General features: G+C 36.3%; 1 protein-coding gene across 2 annotated transcripts; it reads left to right on the forward strand.

Annotated features, from left to right (window-relative positions):
- Positions 1-6,586: 6,586 nt before the first annotated feature.
- On the forward strand, positions 6,587-20,505 carry LOC144957340 (flavin reductase (NADPH)-like). 2 transcript variants are annotated; one of them, XM_078888507.1, is made up of 5 exons: positions 6,587-6,739; positions 8,798-8,934; positions 12,664-12,865; positions 14,517-14,681; positions 17,447-20,505. In XM_078888507.1, exons 2-5 carry the CDS (start codon positions 8,800-8,802, stop codon positions 17,593-17,595), a joined length of 651 nt encoding a protein of 216 aa, XP_078744633.1. In that variant the 5' UTR covers positions 6,587-6,739; positions 8,798-8,799; the 3' UTR covers positions 17,596-20,505. The 2 variants fall into 2 exon arrangements, with proteins under 2 accessions (XP_078744633.1, XP_078744634.1); XM_078888508.1 differs by lacking the exon at positions 6,587-6,739 and adding an exon at positions 6,900-7,054.
- The last annotated feature ends 907 nt before the right edge of the window (positions 20,506-21,412 follow it).

Consider the following 21,412-nt stretch of genomic DNA (forward strand, 5'->3'; position numbering starts at 1 on the left):
AATTCAAGCGTCGATTGAAGACATTCTTATTCCGACAGGCTTTCTTTTGATTATGTGTATAATTAGCGTTGTTCGTGTACTGTGTTAGGGCTTAATGAATAAGTTAATCTATGTTATGCGCCCAGAGCCCTCCTGATGAAGGGATGTTTGGCGCACTATAAAGCTATACCATTATTATTATTATTATTATTATTATTATTATTATTATTATTATTATTATTATTATTATTATTATTATTAGTTTGAGCCAGTTACTAAGTTACTATGCGTCACTACCAGGGAAGTGATGACATGACTTTTGACGCCTCCTATTTCTCTTTCCCAATAAGTGGTGTAATCTGTTGCTGTAGGTAAGTTCAGTGAACTTTTTATTATTAGACCTCAAATTTGTCTTATCTTATCTTATTTTATTAAAAGCTAAATAGGAATTATCCTTTAAATGCCTTATACAATAGTTAATAATTGAAAACTGTGACAGACAGTTGTAGATACACAACTTTGAATGTCAGGAAAAATAAATCAATACACAGCGTGCTGCTATTTAGTGTGTTAGAATCCAGCGAGTATTGATTGTATTACGCATTTTCATAATGCCGCACTGTTTATTGCCGACATGGATAGGCACACGGCCGCTAGAAGGTTGGACTGTGCTGAAACCAAAACCACCGAGAAACCGGAAGAGAAAAACAAACAGTATGCCATGGCCAGAACAAAAGTGTCAAACTTGCCAAATCATTTTTGACCCGCCGTCTCTAAACGGTATTATGTTGGGGTTACTCGGGTGCAGAAAATTGAATTTATTCACAAAAACATAAGCCTTAGGTATTGTTTCAATTTGTTATGTCAGAGAATGAAGACAATTTCTCAGAATGTTATGTAAGAGAATGAAGACAATTTCTCAGAATGTTATTTAAGAGAATGAAGACAATTTCTCAGAATGGTATGTAAGAGAATGAAGACATTTTCTCGCAATGTTATGTCAGAGAATGAAGACATTTCTCACCACGTTATGTAATAGAATGAAGACAATTTCTCACAATGTTATGTCAGAGAATGAGACAATTACTTACAATGTTATGTCAGAGAATGAAGACAATTTCTCACAATGGTATGTTAGAGAATGAAGACAATTTCTCACAATGTTATGTCAGAGAATGAAGGCAATTACTCACAATGGTATGTTAGAGAATGAAGACAATTTCTCAGAATGTTATGTTAGAGAATGAAGACAATTTCTCACAATGTTATGTTAGAGAATGAAGATAATTTCTCACAATGTTATGTCAGAGAATGAAGACAATTTCTCACAATGTTATGTAAGAGAATAAAGACAATTCTCACACTGTTATGTAGACGATTTCTCACACTGTTATGTTAGAAAATGAAGACAATTTCTCGCAATGTTATTTTGGAGAATGAAGACAATTTCTCCCAATGATATTTAAGAGCATGAAGACAATTCCTCACAATATTATGTAAGAGAATGAAGACAATTTCTCACATTTTTATGCAAGAGAATGATGACAATTTCTCACAATTTATCTAGAGAATGAAGACAATTTATCACAATGTTTTGTTAGAGAATGACGACAATTGCTCACACTGATATGTAAGAGAATGAAGACAATTTCTCACAATGTTATGTTAGAGAATGAAGACACTTTCTCACAATGTTATGTTGGGGAAAGAAGACATCTTCACGCAATGTTATGTTGGTGAATGAAGACAATATATCACAATGTTATGTAAGAGAATGAAGATTATTTCTCACACCGTAATGTCAGAGAATGAAGACAATTACTTACAATGTTATTAAAGACAATGAGGGCAATTACTTACAATGTTATGTCATAGAATGAAGACATTTCTCACAATGTTATATAATAGAATGACGACAATTTCTCATAATGTTATGTAAGAGAATGATGACAATTTCTCACAATTTATGTAGAGAATGAAGACAATTTATCACAATGTTTTGTTAGAGAATGACGACAATTGCTCACACTGATATGTAAGAGAATGAAGACAATTTCTCACAATGTTATGTTAGAGAATGAAGACACTTTCTCACAATGTTATGTTGGGGAAAAAAAGACATCTTCACGCAATGTTATGTTGGTGAATGAAGACAATTTATCACAATGTTATGTAAGAGAATGAAGATTATTTCTCACACCGTAATGTCAGAGAATGAAGACATTTCTCACAATGTTATATAATAGAATGACGACAATTTCTCATAATGTTATGTAAGAGAATGAAGAAAATTTCTCACAATGGTATGTTAGAGAATGAAGACAATTTCTCACAATGGTATATTAGAGAATGAAGACAATTTCTCACAATGTTTTGTCAGAGAATGAAGACAATTTCTCACAATGTTATGTCAGAGAATGAAGACAATTTCTCACAATGTTATGTAAGAGAATAACGACAATTTCTTACACTGGTATGTAAGAGAATGAAGACAATTTCTCACAATGTTATGTTGGGGAAAGAAGACATCTTCACGCAATGTTATGTTGGTGAATGAAGACAATTTGTCACAATGTTATGTAAGAGAATGAAGATTATTTCTCACACCGTAATGTCAGAGAATGAAGACAATTACTCACAATGTTATTAAAGAGAATGAGGGCAATTACTTACAATGTTATGTCAGAGAATGAAGACATTTCTTACAATGTTATGTAAGAAAATGAAGACAATTTCTCGCAATGTTATGTTGGAGAATGAAGACAATTTCTCTCAATTTTGTGTAAGAGAATGATGACAATTCCTCACAATGTTATGTAAGAGAATGGTGACAATTTCTCACAATTTATGTAGAGAATGAAGACAGTTTATCACAATGTTATGTCAGAGAATGAGACAATTACTTACAATGTTATGTCAGAGAATGAAGACAATTTCTCACAATGGTATGTAATAGAATGAAGACAATTTCTCACAATGTTATGTCAGAGAATGAGACAATTACTTACAATGTTATGTCAGAGAATAAAGACAATTTCTCACAATGGTATGTTAGAGAATGAAGACAATTTCTCACAATGTTATGTCAGAGAATGAAGGCAATTACTCACAATGGTATGTTAGAGAATGAAGACAATTTCTCAGAATGTTATGTTAGAGAATGAAGACAATTTCTCACAATGTTATGTTAGAGAATGAAGATAATTTCTCATAATGTTATGTCAGAGAATGAAGACAATTTCTCACAATGTTATGTAAGAGAATAAAGACAATTCTCACACTGTTATGTAGACGATTTCTCACACTGTTATGTTAGAAAATGAAGACAATTTCTCGCAATGTTATTTTGGAGAATGAAGACAATTTCTCCCAATGATATTTAAGAGCATGAAGACAATTCCTCACAATATTATGTAAGAGAATGAAGACAATTTCTCACATTTTTATGCAAGAGAATGATGACAATTTCTCACAATTTATCTAGAGAATGAAGACAATTTATCACAATGGTATATTAGAGAATGAAGACAATTTCTCACAATTTTTTGTCAGAGAATGAAGACAATTTCTCACAATGTTATGTCAGAGAATGAAGATAATTTCTCACAATGTTATGTAAGAGAATAACGACAATTTCTTACACTGGTATGTAAGAGAATGAAGACAATTTCTCACAATGTTATGTTGGGGAAAGAAGACATCTTTACGCAATGTTATGTTGGTGAATGAAGACAATTTGTCACAATGTTATGTAAGAGAATGAAGATTATTTCTCACACCGTAATGTCAGAGAATGAAGACAATTACTCACAATGTTATTAAAGAGAATGAGGGCAATTACTTACAATGTTATGTCAGAGAATGAAGACATTTCTTACAATGTTATGTAAGAAAATGAAGACAATTTCTCGCAATGTTATGTTGGAGAATGAAGACAATTTCTCTCAATTTTGTGTAAGAGAATGATGACAATTCCTCACAATGTTATGTAAGAGAATGGTGACAATTTCTCACAATTTATGTAGAGAATGAAGACAGTTTATCACAATGTTATGTTAGAGAATGAAGACACTTTCTCACAATGTTATGTTGGGGAAAGAAGACATCTTCACGCAATGTTATGTTGGTGAATGAAAACAATTTGTCACAATGTTATGTAAGAGAATGACGATTATTTCTCACACTGTTATGTAAGAGAATGAAGTGAATTTCTCACAATGTTATGTACGAGAAGGAAGACAATATCTCACAATGTTATGCAATAGAATGAACACAATTTTTGATAATGTAAAAGCTCAAAAATTGGTATTTACTATCAATTTAATTCTAAATTCACTTTTCGGGAACCATCCGACATAATACCGTTTCGAGACGAAGGGTCACATTTTTTTTTTTGGAATTTTAGGAATTTGTTACGAAAAGTGTGCGGGGCAAGAGTTGTCAGTTTTGACATTTGTGACCCTTCGCCTCAAAACGGTATTAAGTCGGGATGGCTAAGATATTGAAAATTGAATGCATAGCCAGAAATATCAGCCTTCTGTTGAGTTTGTATGTTTTATTGAGGAGAATGGACACCATATTTTTGGGTGCTAATGCCAACAATTTATATTTTTGACCAGTTTAACATTTAATTCGGCTTTTAAGAATATGGATCGTTACGACATAATACCGTTTTGAGACGATGGGTCACATTTTATAAAGTTAGCAGGACTGTCACAGCTCGGCTGTCAAGACTAAACGTTTTCTATTCCAAGGTAAAACTGGAATTACCGTGCAATCGATGTGGTCTTGTGGTATGACAATCGCTTTCGGATCCGAATGTCTTGGGTTCGATCCTCGCTCGGAGCATAGTTGAGTCCTTGGAAAAGATTATTTACTAACATTCTCTCACCGCACTCAGGTGTAAATGAGTACTTAGCCGTTAACAGCGTTGTTTATGTCGGAAAAAAAGTGTAATGTCGCCTAACAGGCGTCATGTCACGTCTCGTTCTACATGTTACGTGTTGCTGTTGTTGTTGGTCAGGGACCCCTTCTAAAGCGCTTTGAGCACGTTTAGTAAATATTGCTCTATATAAACGCTCTTTTAGTTATTTATCGACCCAGGCTTCTTTGGTCGGGGTGGAGCGCCGCTTATTGAGTTAGAGCGAGGTGACTTGCTCAAGGGCACACAGCACAGTGGCGGATAATCGAACTTTTTACTTTTCGAGTACGACGCAAAGACAGTACCGCTGAGTCACCACTCTGCCCCTGTAACTGGATATTATATTATTGTTTGCAAAGCCCAAACAATCAGAAGTGTTCTCGAAATGAGGACTAGCCCCCCCCCCCCCCCCCCCCCCCCCCCTCGTCGCCTTCATGTAATGGTACCACTAGTTATTGTCCCTACAATCGCAATCGCCTCATTGTACTTACTAACTCTTACACAAGTAATCGAGTCTTTCCATTTTTTACCAAGGGAGTAGTAACACCGATGCCATTTGGGTTTCATTTGACGTGTTTATTATATATGCAGGTTTGACATCCGAACGCACTTTTGGGCCTAGTTTGTCTTGTTTCTTTGTTTTTAGGGGTTTTACGGTGCCGGTATAAAGAAGTAAATGGAATAGTCAAAACATTATAGATTTAAAATCAAAGCACTCAAGAAAAAGTAAGACAAAGAGGAATTGATTCAAATAGGGAATAGGTGTAGATTCCAAGAGCATTCCGTCAAATTTACATAGACGGTTATTGGGGCAGCCGAGGCATATAGAAGGGATGATTTGGAAGCGAAAGGTTTTAAGACAGTCAAAATGAGTTATTAGAAATCATCAGCCCGATTAGATAAAAGCATTCACCTATTCTCCTCGCCAGATGAACCGTATCAATACACAAATATATGTGTAGCTTTTAACGTTTATAGACGGAACAAAGTTGACGTCAGTCAGCTCTTTGGTATTATTTTGAGACCGCATGTTCGTGATTAGTTCTCACTAAGTTATATCACTCAGACTGTAAACGTTGAAGATTACACATATCTTGTGTGTTTAACCTGGCTGACGGATGTTGTGTGTATTTTACCTAAACGCATCGCATCAATACAGCTGTACTCTGATACATTTCAGTTAGAACTAATAACCGAAATGGCTGTCTAAAAACAACGTTAGCCGCAGTGCAGTGCCGCAAAGTTAGCTAGGGCGATGTGACTTGCTTAAGGACACACAACGAGGCGGGTAGTTGAACTCGATACCTTTTGGGTACGAAGCTAGGACCGAACGCTGAGTCACGTTGTCCCCGAATAACGGAATGACATATGAAGTAAACGGAGGCCTTCCGAAAGCTCCTACATCCCCAGTATTCTTGTTTTTTATTATGTTCTAGTAGGGGGTTTGGGAGGGGGGAAAACTTTTAAAAACCCCAACTAGAACATTATAAAAAAAAACGTTTTCCCCCTCCCAAACCCCTTACTAGAACAAGAATACTGGGGATGTAGGAGCTTTGGGAAGGCCTCCCGAAGTAAATTTCAATGTGTAGTAAAAATGGACAAAAATAGTGTTTTATCACTTGAGGGCAATGAACTCAAAACAGCACAGAAAGAAACCCAAGGCACTATTATCAACATTCTACGGCCTTGATCACGATGTGTCGTCGTTCATGGTTGAGTGTGTTCAGTCAGTGAGCGGAAGCGAGCTGTGTCCTATATTGATAAGTGTGTATTGTGTATGCATTTTATGCATGTGTTGGCTATTCCTGGGTGACCTAGGGTAAATCGCACAGAAACAAGGTAGGGAAAATGGTAATAAACTTTACAAAAAACATTGAATATGAATAGATATTGACAACATTGATTTCTTCTAGGTTGTCACCATGCTCATTGCGCTTCACGATGCATCAATTATTCCTCATGCATTTTGCATGTAATTAATGCATGTTTAAATTTCATAAAACCTACAAGTTGCCTCACTTGCGTCTTGTTATTGCACTGGAGCTCTTAATTATCTGTCACTAATTTCGGTTAGATTCTCATCGGATCGACACAGGAGTCGAGTGAGATATTGGAGGGAAGATGCCTCACCGAACGAATAAACCATGTAACAAAGTAAGCGTTAACTGTATTGTCAAAGTGGTACTTTACTACAACTACGACTACTACTACTACTACTACTACTACTACTACTACTACTACTACTACTACTACTACTACTACTATTATTACTACTACTACTACTACTACTACTACTACTACTACTATACATACTACTACTACTACTACTACTATTATACTACTTATACTACTACTACTACTACTACACTACTACTACTATACTACTATACTACTACTACTAACTACTACTACTACTACTACTACCACTACTACTACTACTACTACTACTACTATCTACTACTACTATCTACTACTACTACTACTACTACTACTACTACTACTACTACTACTACTACTACTACACCACTACTACTACTACTACTACTACACACCACTACTACTACTACTACTACTACTACTACTACTACTACTACTACTACTACTACTACTACTACTACTTCTACTTCTACTACTACTACTACTACTACTACTACTACTACTACTACTACTACTACTACTACTACTACCACCACCATCTTTACAACTACTAAAATCCCATTGGACTTACTGTCTTCTATATAATATATAGATTCCCCCCTACTATAGAATAGCAGTTGCTAACACTCAAAAGACTGCAATGGTTTTAGCCCTCTCCTTACCAACAACAGAAAAATCGTCACATCTGTTAGGATACAAGGAACATTTATTGCCTTATCAGATTTAGAGTTTGCACATTAAAAATTTGTATGAAAATTCGTTGTATCATGAAGTTTAATAAGCAACACAAACATATGATATCTATCTAGTATGCCTACTTATTTCTCATGAATTTGAGAATAAAAAGTTGTTCTGTGCTGGTTAGGTACTACTACTACTACTACTACTACTACTACTACTACTACTACTACTACTACTACTACTACTACTACTGCCACTACTACATACTACTACTACTACTACTACTACTACTATACTACTACTACTACTACTACTACTACTACTACTACTACTACTACTACTAATACTCCTACTTCTACTAATACTACTACTACTACTACCACCACCGCCACCACCATTACTACTACTACTACTACCTTCACTACTACTACTACCTTCACTACTACTACTACCTTCACTACTACTACTACTACTACTATACTACTACTACTACTACTACTACTACTATAATAATAATAATAATACTACTACTACTACTACTACTACTACTACTACTACTACTACTACTACTACTACTACTACTACTACTACTACTACCTTCACTACTACTACTACCTTCACTGCTACTACTACTACTACTAATACTCCTACTTCTACTAATACTACTACTACCACCACCGCCACCACCATTACTACTACTACTACCTTCACTACTACTACTACCTTCATTACTACTACTACTACTACTACTACTACTACTACTACTACTACTACTACTACTACTACTACTACTACTACTACTACTACTACTACTACTACTATACTTAATAATCATAATAATAATAATATAATAATAATAATAATAATAATAATAATAATAATACCCCTGCTACTACTACTACTACTACTACTACTACTACTACTACTACTACTACTACTACTACTACTACTACTACTACTACTACTGCATTATTTTTGGAAAAAAATCTTTAAAACGGTCAGTAAGGATGGAGTTAACACATTTTAAAACATATATATCATTACTTCTATCGACCCCAGAGATGAAATTAGCAGTCATTGGGGCCACAGGCCCGACTGGACAATTCGTGGTCTCAGAGGCATTGGCCAAAGGTTACAACGTGGTGGCTGTGGTTCGGAACCCTGACAAGCTGACAACACAGCATGAGAACTTGAAGGTACGTCATATAGAAAACGGCCAGTTTTGGTTTCGTCAATTCTTTGATGAGTTATTTTCAAAATTACAACAACAAAAAAAGACAACAAAACAGCACACAATAAATAGAACATTAGTATAGGGCAATATCCGTGAATGTGCTCAAAGCGCTATATACGGGGTGCCGAATCAACATCAACACTTAACACGTAGGACGAAACATAACACCTGCTAGGCGATATTGCAATATTTTTAAAGACACAGACTTCATTGTTAATGGTCAGGTACTCATTTTTACACCTGATTACGGTGCGAATGTGAGTAAAGAGCCTTTTCCAAGGACTCAATCGTGCACCGCTCAGAGCGGGTCTTGAACCCAAGATCTTCCTGTTGACGACAGCAGCCTCTTATGGTTCTCACACTACTATGTTATGACGATCGACCCAATCAGCAAAGTCCGGTCCGCATTCGTGCACCGTCGCGAACCCGCCGGGTAGCATCGTCACAACACACCGTTCGACTAGATGCTCTGCCGTCTCAGGTTCTTGCCCACAGCGGGTACATATTGGACAGGTAGTAAGACCCCATCGATGTAACGCACTCGACCGAAGCCGATTCGCAGCCACCCAATGTCTCCTCTTACTGGTATCAAAGCCTGGCAACTTCTCACCAAGCTTAGAGGAGTGTGGGTCCCCGCCCCCACGAGGGATTGAATTCGTCCAAACCGACTTCCATCTCGTATATACAGCTCTCGACGTAGTCAGGGATTCTGCGTACAAGGGTTGCCGGGACATATTTCGGCTCGAAACGGGGGCACCGTCCATTATGCGCATCAGAGGGGTATCCCCATTCCCTCTCTCTTTGATCTTACTCAGCCAGTTTCCCGTAATCGTCACCATCCGGACATCGGGGGGCTGGATCGCTGCCATTATCGGGCCCCATTCTCTAGGAGTTGTTGCTAGCGTTCCTGACACTATGTGCATCGACTTGCGAAGTTTTACATCCACTTTCTCAACGTTTCTGCTTCTACCCCACACTGGAGCGCAATACTCCGCGGTGGAATAGCATAGTGCCAAGGCGGACGATCTCAGGAGCGCCTGGCTGGCTCCCCAAGTCGATCCCGCCAGCTTCCCTAGAAGACTATTCCGTTTCTCTATCTTCCGGGCAACCCCTTCGAGATGCACCTGATAGGTAAGGCTGCGATCCAATGTCACCCCTAGATATTTTGGATGCGGATCATATGGGAGTGGCTGGTCCCCGACTAGGACATTCAGTTTGCGGGTGTGCCAAGCACTGCATAGGTGGAATGCAGTGGCCACGGTTTTTGAAGTGTTTATCTTGACGGCGAGAGTTATACCACAGTCCACATAGTGACAATACGTTGACCCGTTGTCACAAAGCGGTATTATGTCAGAATGAATAAAACCGACGTGCACTTATTTGCAGGTCTGATAACCCAATTCATTATGAGCTCATTGTTGTAATGGAAATATGAAAAAGATGATCCATATCCATTGCAACAATGATAAACTAGGCCCATAAGTGGGTTCTGAAGTCAGACCTGCATATAATAATATGTACATGTCGAATAGAACCCCCCCCCCCCCCCCCTCCCCCTCAAAGTGAATTTAGAATTAAAATGATATGAAAGTACAAACTTATATTTTTTTATTCAATCTGAGACGTTGTATTAATATTACTTACTTACTTACTTACTTACTTACTTACTTACTTACTTACTTACTTACTTACTTACTTATCCTCTTGGTGCTTCAGTTGCACATAGGGTCGACACAGTAGATCTCCAACTATCACGGTTTAGTCTGTTGCTGTCTTTGACATTGACATCTCTCCTCACGTCCACTTCCGGGTCTTCATGTCACGCTCCAGTGTCCTCCTTCAAGTCTCCACGGGTCTCCCTCTCCTCCTTAACTCTGTCAACCCCAACACCGACTATATATGTAATTTACCTGGGTTACTTTTACCCCATGCCTATTTATTACATTTTTCCGAGACAAATTATAGGCGTAGAATCAAAGCTATTGTTTTTAGTTTTTGAATGTTAATCGTAGTTGAATAAAACAATCTATGTACATGTTCATTTTCAATACACTTTTTCCAGTTTTGAAAAGTAGCAAAAATCTCTAGGATTGAATGAGTTAATCCCCGTTTTGGCCCATCTGAGGGCGACCTTCGGTATAGATAGAATGAAATTGACGTCACTCCGGCCATTGTTATGGGTTTTTTTTTTTTTTTTGTTTTTTGTTTTTTTTGCCATCCGCGTTTATGAGTAATTCTCACTTATCTGAATTATCCAGATTTAAAAAGTTCTTGGTTACAAGGAGTTTTGTGTGTTGGCCCGTTATACTTCCGGGTGGCAATGTTGTGAGCTTCTTAGCCAAACGCATACTATCTTCTATAGCATCATGGTTCATTCGGTGGATATGTCATGGTATTTCCACCACCATTATCTTCTCTTTACAAGACGAGATACAGACTTTAGCCCTCTTCTCAGCATCATGTCGCTTGTATTAATATAAACTCAACCATAGTGAATTCAAAATAAACAAAAATAACAAAAACAAAAAACAAAAACAAAACAACAACAACAAAATGTTTAAAAACAAACAACATAACAGAGAGAAGCCTCCTCTCCCTCCCCTTCTAAATATATAACAACACTGCCGCACTTTGGAAAAAAAACATAATTAAAAATTTGGCCAGAAAACCCGTCCTTCAAATATCGATCCATTTAAATGACCCACATCTTGGCAAAAACTTTCAAACCTGGGACTTTTGCTCATTAGCAATTACTTACTATCCTTTGGATAGGATACTTATCTAACGCAAAGTAGTACCTACTTATGCTCGGTGGGCAAAGCGATCAGAATTGAATAAAAATTCAGCTGCACCCCAATCGTTGCCAATCTCCTCGTGTGTGAACTTAGTGCCCTACCAACTGACTTATCGGGACCCCAGTTATCCAGTATTACCATCAATCAATCTTCCTCCCTAAGTGGGGTTCCTGACCTCCCACAGTGGGCAGGGAGGTCGATTTGAGTGGGTTTCCTGACCTCCCACATTGGACAGGGAGGTCGATTACTGTCTTCTATACCCCTATATCTCTTTTCTGAGTTGCTTTTTTTGTCTTTGTCTTTGAATGAAATTACTTGTGTTTTGTCCTGCCCTTTGTCGGAGTCCTTGGTTGAGAGGGAAACAGTGAAATGTATAGTCTTAGTTTTGGGAGGGGATTTTCTTTTTCATTGTAAATCATCTTTCTGGACTTATTTTACATTTGTGTTGAATGTATAATGTAAGCATTTCAGTTTATTCCTCTCAGTGGGATCATTTGCGTGTGTCTGGATGAGACTTTTAGATCATTTCAAACAATGCACAATGAAAGTATGTTCTTAAAATCGATATATGTTTCCTATTTGTACCATAATTCCCCTTCATCTGGTGCTTTAATTGTAAATCTATAGATAGAACGAAGATAGCGTCACTAGGGCTTTTGTTATTGTTTGTTGCCACCCATGTTTGTAATGATCACTTTATTAACCAATCTATAAATGTTTAAGGTTACACATAGTTTTGTGTGTTGGTCCGTTATACTTCCGGATGGCAATGTTGTGAGCGTCTTAGCCAAGCGCATACTATCTATAACTTTTTCTACTATCCCATTTTCTTCCTGGCGTTGAAATGACTGTAAAACCCTTAAAAACAAACATAAAAACAATCTTCCTCCTGGCAGGTCGTTGTTGCCGATCTGAAGGATTCCGCCCAACTGGTAGAACCGTTCAGTGGTTGCGATGCTGTACTGTCGGCCATCGGAACCAAGGGTGGCATGTTCAACCCCGTTGATATTTACACCGTTGTAGGCAAGGCAGCAGTGACCGCCATGAGAGAAAGTGGAGTGAAGAGGTTGATTTTTGTCACGTCATGGGGAACCAAAGGTAACACACCCGCTTTTCTATGTTATAACTAATGTGTTGGTGTAACTGTGGTCTCTACACGATAGAAGAATAAATAAAAATATAATGAGATGATGTTTTCTTAAATTTAAAATAGATGAATACATTTATAGTTATTTTCATAGTCAGATAAAGACTCAAAATTATATATTTGTACTCGTATATATATATATATATATATATATATATATATATATATATATATATATATATATATATATATATATATCGATAGATAGATAGATGGATAACCTAAAGGAATAGTAAGATCAATTATAAAGCAATTATAATTGTAATTATAACAGCAATTATAACAGAAATAATAATAATAATAATAATAAAATAATAATAATAATAATAATAATAATAATAATAATAATAATAATAATAATAATAATAATATAATAATAATAATAATAATAATAATAATAATAAAAATAATAATAATAATGATAATAATAATAATAATAATAATAATAATAATAATAATAATAATAATAATAATAATAATGATAATAATAATGATAATAATAATAATAATAATAATAATAATAATAATAATAATAATAATAATAATAATAATAATAATAATAATAATAATAATAATGAATGTTCTCCAGTCAAAAATAGTTTGTATAAAACGTGATAAAGTTAAAGAAGGAGAAAGGACATTTTGCCGAACCTGATTCTAAAAGAGGTCAAAGAATGGCAGATGGGATTAAAGGAAAGTTAATTGAATTTTTATAACAACAATGAATATTTGCGACTGTGTCCTGGAAAGAATGACTGTGTTTCAGTCACAATTGATGGAGAAAAAAACTAAAGTGCAAAAGATTTCCATACTTGTTAATTTGAATCAATTGCATGATGAATTAAAAAAAAAAATAATACCTACCCTCAATATGATATTGGTTTATCAAAATTCTGTGAACTTAGACACAATGGTGCATTACTAAAGGACCATAAGGAATGCATTCAGTTTGTTTTTGTGAAATACATCAATGTTTAAAATTAATCATATATAGCTGTTCCTAGAGATAAATTCACTAATCTGAATAATTAAATAAAATATTGTGTAATATTGAAAATCCAGAATATATGCTTTGTTTTGCCGAACAGCACGAGGAGCCATATTCAAGGGCAGATAACTCCAAAAATTGATTAATATTTTCATTTTCCTTCAAATAATTGTTTTAAAAGATTGAAAATTTGATTTTGACACGTTTTGAGACAAAATTTCAAAAAATTATAAAAAATTCAAATATCCATATTCTGAACTGAACATTTTGGTTTTCTTCATGACTCATAAGTATCTTCAATTGAGCCAAGTTTGAGGAAAATCAAAAGGGGTGTGGTTCCCATTTTCCGAAAATTTGGTCCGCTTAACTCAATTATTATAATAAAAATGATAATACTAATAATAATAATACTAATAATAATAATAATAATAATAATAATAATAATAATAATAATAATAATAATAATAATAATAATAATAATAATCACCATCATCATCACATCATCATCATCATCATCATCATCTGTCATTGGAGTATTGGATTAGACCTCTTCACTGGCTTAGATACCACCTCAAACTCATTTTCCGCCTAACAAATGACCCATTCTTCTTCAGATGATCCAGGCCTCCCGTTCCTCATGCGATGGATCCTACACCCAACCTACCTCAGACACATCATGCCCAACCTGGCAGATTTCGAGGACTTTGTGGCCGGGGAGTGCCAGGTTATCATCTACACGTTTGTCAAACCCCCGTACCTCAAAAACTATCCCAGCTGTGGTGAGTACAATAGGGAATGAAATTAGCAGAAGAGTAGCGTCCCTTGATTGGAACGTCACCTTACAGAGAGAACGTCAATTTGGTTTTGCGTATGCGTCTCTCTCGTCCTCGCTTTCGGTGAAGTGTCTCAAGCCGCTTTCACCGGAAGCGAGGATGAGAGACGCTTGCGCACAACCAACATGACGTTCTCTCTCTAATAACTTTTCCGCCGGTGACGTCCAATCAAGGGGCGCTACTCTTCCGCCAATCTCATTCCCTATATTTTACATCTTATAGACTAGACCAGTGCGGCTATATGATCTTGTGGTATAACACTCGCTTTGGGATCGGAAAGTTCTAGGTTCGAGCCTCGCTTGGCGCATTGTTGAGTCTTTGAAAAAGGCTCTTTACTCGCATTCTCTCACAGTACTCGGGTGTAAAATGAGTACCTGTCCATTAACAGCGTTGTCTCTGTGTCGGAAAAATATTGTAATATCGCGCCTAACAGACATCATGTCTTGTTGTACATGTTACGCGTTGGTGTTCGTCAGAGGCCCTATGTCAAGGGTTTTGAGCTCATTTAGTGGATATTGCGCTACACAAAAACTCGTCTTTTTGGGTTTTGTTGTTGTTATTTTTTTTAGTTGAGAACCCGCAATACCTGCGGGGAAATAAAGGCTTTTACGAATAGGCACCCCGTGTGGGGTCCGGGGACCTTCAACAGAGAGGGTTCAAGAATAGTCCAACGCCAAGCCAGCGTGTCGTAAAAAATAGGCGGCTAATGGTGTGTGACTCTCTCTTTTTCTTTGAGTCATCTGGTCCTCCATGTTGGGGGTTGTCAAAAGGTTAACACCCCTTCCGTAAAACTCAAATTGTTACAGAAACAAAGACCAACAAATGAAATCCTTTTTTTTTATTGGGCGACAGAAGAGTTTCTGTAATGACAGAATTTTTGAAGGTCAACAGACAAAGCCGAAAGGACTCTGCTCACCCGATGACATCTTCGCCAAACAAGCAGGTTCGAATTGCGTCCTGGAACGTTCGCAACATGTATGAAGCAGGAAAAAGCTCTCAAAGTGAGAATTTTATTGTGTGATCCACGATCTCAAAACGGTTGGTTTAATGTCGGGGGTGAACACGGTGTCAAAGAGTTGTTTTATTGATGCTGTCGTCTTCCCAAGCTCGTGCTGCAATCCATAGTGATTCGACGTTAGTGTAGGCCAATAAATAGTCACTGTGCGGCTATGTGGTCTAGTGGTATGACACTCGCTTTCAGATCGGAAGGTCCCGAGTTCGAGCCTCGCTCAGCGCATAGTTGAGTCCTTGAAAAAGGCTCCTGATTCTCATCCTCTCACCGTACTCAGGTGTAAAATGAGTACCTGGCCGTTAACAGCCTTGTCTCTGTCCGACAAAAAAAAATATTCTAATATCGCCTAACAGGCGTCATGTCTAGACCTAATTGTTAAGTACTACTGTTGGCCAGAGACCCCTTGTAAAATACTTTGAGCACTTTTTGTGGATATTGCTCTTTATAAAAGCTCAATTTAAATGTATTTGTTCATTGTACTCTGTACAGGATGAGATTATGTTTTAATGATTACCTTGAGGCATGAGTATGAGCGCTGTCTTTGTCGACAGAAAATATTTGTTATATCGCCTTACACGCGACATGTCTCGTCCTACATATTAAGTGTTACTGTTGGCTTGGGATCCCTTGTAAAGCGCTTTAAGCATCAATCTGATTGAATCGAGTGTATGCGTTTAGATAAAATACTCACACCATCCACCAGCCGGATATAACGCACCAACATCGTGTGACCTTCAACTTTTATCATAATTTTGTGAGAACTACTCACCTAACTGGCTGTCTAAAAGCAATAACAAAGAGCTGAGTGACGACAATGTTGATTCTTTTATAGTGGATATCTTTGTTGTTGTTCATTAGATACATTCTTTTTTTCATAAAAGTGAGAGGAGCAATTAAAAATTCACCCCAAATACCAGAGCATACTCAATGTCTCAATCGTTTCAATGTTACATGTTTGTGTTGAGAATATTGGCTATTAAGCTTAAAATGCTGGCCAACTTACTTCGCGGCGTTTGTGTGTGTTTGAACCCATGACCTCAAGAAGTCAGGTAGAGAAGGCTCTAATAAAGACTAGGGTTAGAAGCGATCATTTTTTGGGGATTGTGGATAGCTCATACAGGAGACTCACGCTCTCCCCGGCCAGGCGGAGTTGTCTTACCATTAAGGTCGCGGGTTCGAGCGTCGCCATCGTTAACTTATAGCCTGACACTGGAACCCACTAAGACTTAAAGTTTGACGTCATTTTTTGTTTTTGTTTTTGTATCTTCTCGTGATTTGTTGTTGGTAGAGGTCAAGGAAACAAGTGATTTCACTGGTTGAACTGTTGAATACAACTCATTATTTGTTTTCTTTTGCGACCAAAGACTTGTCTGTTGACGTCATTTGTTGGTCAGTGTCAGGCTATAGATAGTTCGAAGATGACGTCACTCACGTTTTTGTTATTGTTTTTTGCCATCCGCGTTCATGAGTAATGCTCACTGAACTGTATTAAACTGACTATAAACGTTCATGGATACACACAGTTTTGTGTGTTGGTCCGTTATACTTCCGGATGGCAATGTTATGAGCTTCTTCGCCAAGCGCATACTATCTATACGTTGACGATGGCAACGGTTCGAGGCCCCATCGCCGCCGCGAAATTTTTATTCTCGATTGTCTTCTGTCACTTTCCTACTCACTACATTTCTTTTTATTCCAGAAAAGCCACTCCAGGTGTCGGAAGGCCAGGTTGTTGAGAACTGTGAGACGCAGAACATCAGTCGTCAGGATGTGGCAAAGTTCATGTTGTTGTGTCTGGAATCGGATGTGTACAATAACAAGCTCATGGCCATAGCGGCCAGGAAATAGGTTTAGATATTTACGATGTGTGTGTTCGTGATTTTGAAGCGTTTTATCATCGTCGTCATCATTATCATCGTATTCATCACCACCATCATTATCGTCATGGTCGTCGTCATTATCGTCATCAGCAGCATCGTCGTCGTCGTCGTCATATTCATCATCATCATATTATAGGAACTCAAAAAGGGGGATAGAAGATACTGCCCCCCCCCCCCCCCTTGCATGGAAGGTCGAAAGTCGACACCAAGACAGTAAATATTATTATACACAGACCAACTCAAAGCCAGAGATTCTAAGGGGAGTAACATGTTCCATCTTTATTGAAGATTATAGAATATAATATAATATAATATGTAGTGAAATAAGGCAAAATGTTTGTAATGTAAAACAAAGAAACAAAACTATCTACAGGCTATTATTTTATTCTCAGAATGCACGCCGAAACGTTCCAAATATGTTTTAAAAACTAAAATCTAAAAACCATAAACGTATCATCTAAAATCTTCTACAACGACTGTGGCCAAATGTATGAACCTGGTATTGATATTGATCAGCAACATTTTCTTGGAATATGAGTTAATATAAAAGATATTACCGTACAATATCATCTTTATTCATTTTTGAAAATTTAGATTTTAAAATGGTAGACAAGAATCATTTTATTTATTCTTAATTCAACCGATATTCAGTGATACAAAGGCTGCTAGAAGCTGTGGACTGTATAATGTAATGAACAAAAATAAATATAACAGCTTAAAATAAGAATGAAATACACCACCAAAAAAAAAAAAAACACGGAACGTTTCGGGCTCAAAACCCTACCTCAGCCAACAACTAAAAACAATAGAGACATAAAAACATTACTAAATTCCAGATAGACGACAAAGGTATTTTTTACGTCAAAATATCTCTGTCGTCTATCTGAAATTTAGTAATGTATTTATGTGTTTATTTTTTTTTTTTTGGTTTTTCTTGTTGGCTAAAGAAGGGTTTTTGGCCCGAAACGTTCCGTGTTTGGTATTATGTTCTTTTTTATTTTCTTTTTAAGCTGTTATATTCATTTTTTGTTTATTACTGATATTCAGGGTTTGATTTACGGGCAGCTTCATGTTCCATTTTCTCATTTGTATCTATCATATAATATTATACCATTTTTGACCAATTTCGGGAATTGTATTGACACCAAAAGCCGAAAGACCAAGCGAGTCGTCGAGATCGTACTTCGAGGTCAATAAATTTTCGATTTTTTGGTTAAAAATCGTACGAGATGATAATGCCCTATTCTCAAATACTGAAAAAGAATAGATACAAAACGGTAAAATTGACTGGAATATCTAAAACCATGAATTATATTTTGCGCACCATATTATCAGCTGTATCTATATAATTTTATCCGATCCGTAATTTTAATCGAGACAAAGAATAAAGGGAGTTTGTGTTATATCTATGGCGGCACATTGGCAAGTCAGCTATATCACTAATAATAATAATCATTATTATTATTATTATCCCGCCCGTATTTTAATTAGGATCAAAATATATTATTATGAAGAACGTGTTAAAACTGCTGGTTATCAAACTCAAAGACTACAAAAGATTGGATGATTCAATCTTCAACAATCTAAATTATTATTTTGTTTGAACTAAAAGCAATTCATCGAATTTTTGTTACGGAAATGTTGGGGGGGGGGGGGGATTAAGGTTCACTTCAATTCAAATTCAAATGTTCATTTTAGGCCACTGGCCAATAATAGTCATAACATCTCTGAACAAATTATTCTAACAATTTTAATAATAATAATAAAAGGATAAACATTCTTCTTTTAGTAATCTTTTATAAATTTTAAGAAACGGATCGTTATGACCGTTGCATTATAAAAATGTTTTTATGTTATGACGTTTTTGTCTTATATAACCTGTTATCAATTGCTTTTGAATGGATGAAAAAACAAACAAACAAGAATGATAATGAAGATGATTGTGGTTGAAAGATGATAAATGATGGTGATTAATAATGATATTGATTGTAATAATAATAGTAGTAATAATGATGATAATAATAATAATAATAATAATAATAATAATAATAATACGGCAGACTTTTCATTTCACTCGAGTCGTATATAAACGGGGCTTACAGGCAATGAGGGAGTGTAAATACATAAATTTTAAAAAGCCTTATGAAATGGATAATATCATTTCATACCGTCTGCTATATGGAATGTATGGTGTATTTTGAAACGCATTGTGCATGATGATAGAGTCACAAAAGCTCCCTAAAAAAACTGCTATTTGGAATGTATGGTGTATTTTGAAGCGCATTGTGCATGATGATAGAGTCACAAAAGCTCCCTAAAAAAACTGCTATTTGGAATTTATGGTGTATTTTGAAACGCATTGTGCATGATGATAGAGTCACAAAAGCTCCCTAAAAAAAACTGCTATTTGGAATGTATGGTGTATTTTGAAGAGCTTTTATAAAAACAGTTCAGATGAATAAGTAGGGTAATATGAACTTTTTGTGCATTTTCTGTGTTGGTCTTTCGTGTCATTTCTTACACCATCTCAACGCAACGCGAGTATTTATTTTTAAACTAATCGACAATGAAAGAAAAAAGACGATGCAAGGGACATAACCCAATAATAAACAATAGCTCTAATGACATTGTACGAGTAATGTCCCTTGATTTTCTTGCACTCGCGATTTAAAGTAAAGGTAGGCAACTCAACAATTAAAGATTGCTATTATTCGTCTACAAGTATCCTATGATACACAACACAATCTCTACAGTTGTGATCGCGAATATTTCAATACGTATTTATTTATTTCTTTTTGCTTTAAATCTTTGGAGTTTAATGTGTATTTTCAATTTATGAGAATATATGAATGAATAAACTGTATGATTAAAAAAAATATCCTTTTTTCATCTACAGGAAAACATTTTTTTTTCGCGGGGGGGGGGGGGGGGGGGGGGGGATTTATCTGGACAAAAGACCCAAGTTAACCCGGGTGTCAACAGCAATGCACAGACACAGGCACAAAGTAAAATAAAATGGGGTTGAACATTTATTGTTCAAATAGTCCTTCAGCCCCAATAGGCCCATGGATCCCGAGCTTATCCCGGTTACTATAGCATGAAATAACAATTGCTTGTTACCCTTTGATAGGATGCTTGTCTATCTCAAAGTACTTTCAGACAAATTTAACAGATTTAGCTAGTACGAGGTGAACAGGGGATAAAAAAAAATCTCGGGATAACAACTTTGATTGATTTAGGTCCCTTTGAGTGGTGCGGGGAAGTGCTCTACCAACTGAGCTATTGGGACTTCCTTCTTAGTTAAGACAAAAAAACAAAATTGCCTCCAGTGGGGATCAAGCCGGGGCCTTCCGTATGGATTATTCGCTCAGTCATCTTCCCATAAATCAAAGCCAAAAGGCATTTTGATTTTATTTATTTTTAAATTGTTGTCCTTGTTCTTTTCAACCTTCATTCTATTCTGGAATGGCAATATATTAAGATACACATAATATATCGGATGATAGATATAGAAGTATTACATTATATATATAATAATTTATAATTACAGTATATTATGCTATATCGGGGTGGATGATAACTATCCATGATTATATTATCAAAAAATAGTTTACCTATGTGTGTGTATATATACAAGAAAAACCCTAAATATGTGACAACACCCCCCCCCCCCCCCCCCCCCCCCCCCCCCCCCCCGTCTCATAACGGTTTTATGTGGGAATGACTTTGACTCGGAAAAGATTGAGTTTGAACTAAAATTATAAGAAAGACGGAACATTCGGAAT

The sequence above is a fragment of the Berghia stephanieae genome, chromosome 11 (genome assembly GCF_034508935.2).
Source record: "Berghia stephanieae isolate SIO BIC M18660-M18661 chromosome 11, UCSD_Bste_1.3, whole genome shotgun sequence".
NCBI lineage: Eukaryota > Metazoa > Mollusca > Gastropoda > Nudibranchia > Aeolidiidae > Berghia > Berghia stephanieae.

Bases quoted from the DNA above. Each gene is read 5' to 3' on its own strand.
- LOC144957340 (XM_078888507.1), top strand. From the start codon at position 8,800: ATGAAATTAGCAGTCATTGGGGCCACAGGCCCGACTGGACAATTCGTG. The intron at 8,935-12,663 runs GTACGTCATATA...TCCTCCTGGCAG, and splicing joins CACAGCATGAGAACTTGAAG to GTCGTTGTTGCCGATCTGAA. The intron at 14,682-17,446 runs GTGAGTACAATA...TTTTTATTCCAG, and splicing joins CAAAAACTATCCCAGCTGTG to AAAAGCCACTCCAGGTGTCG.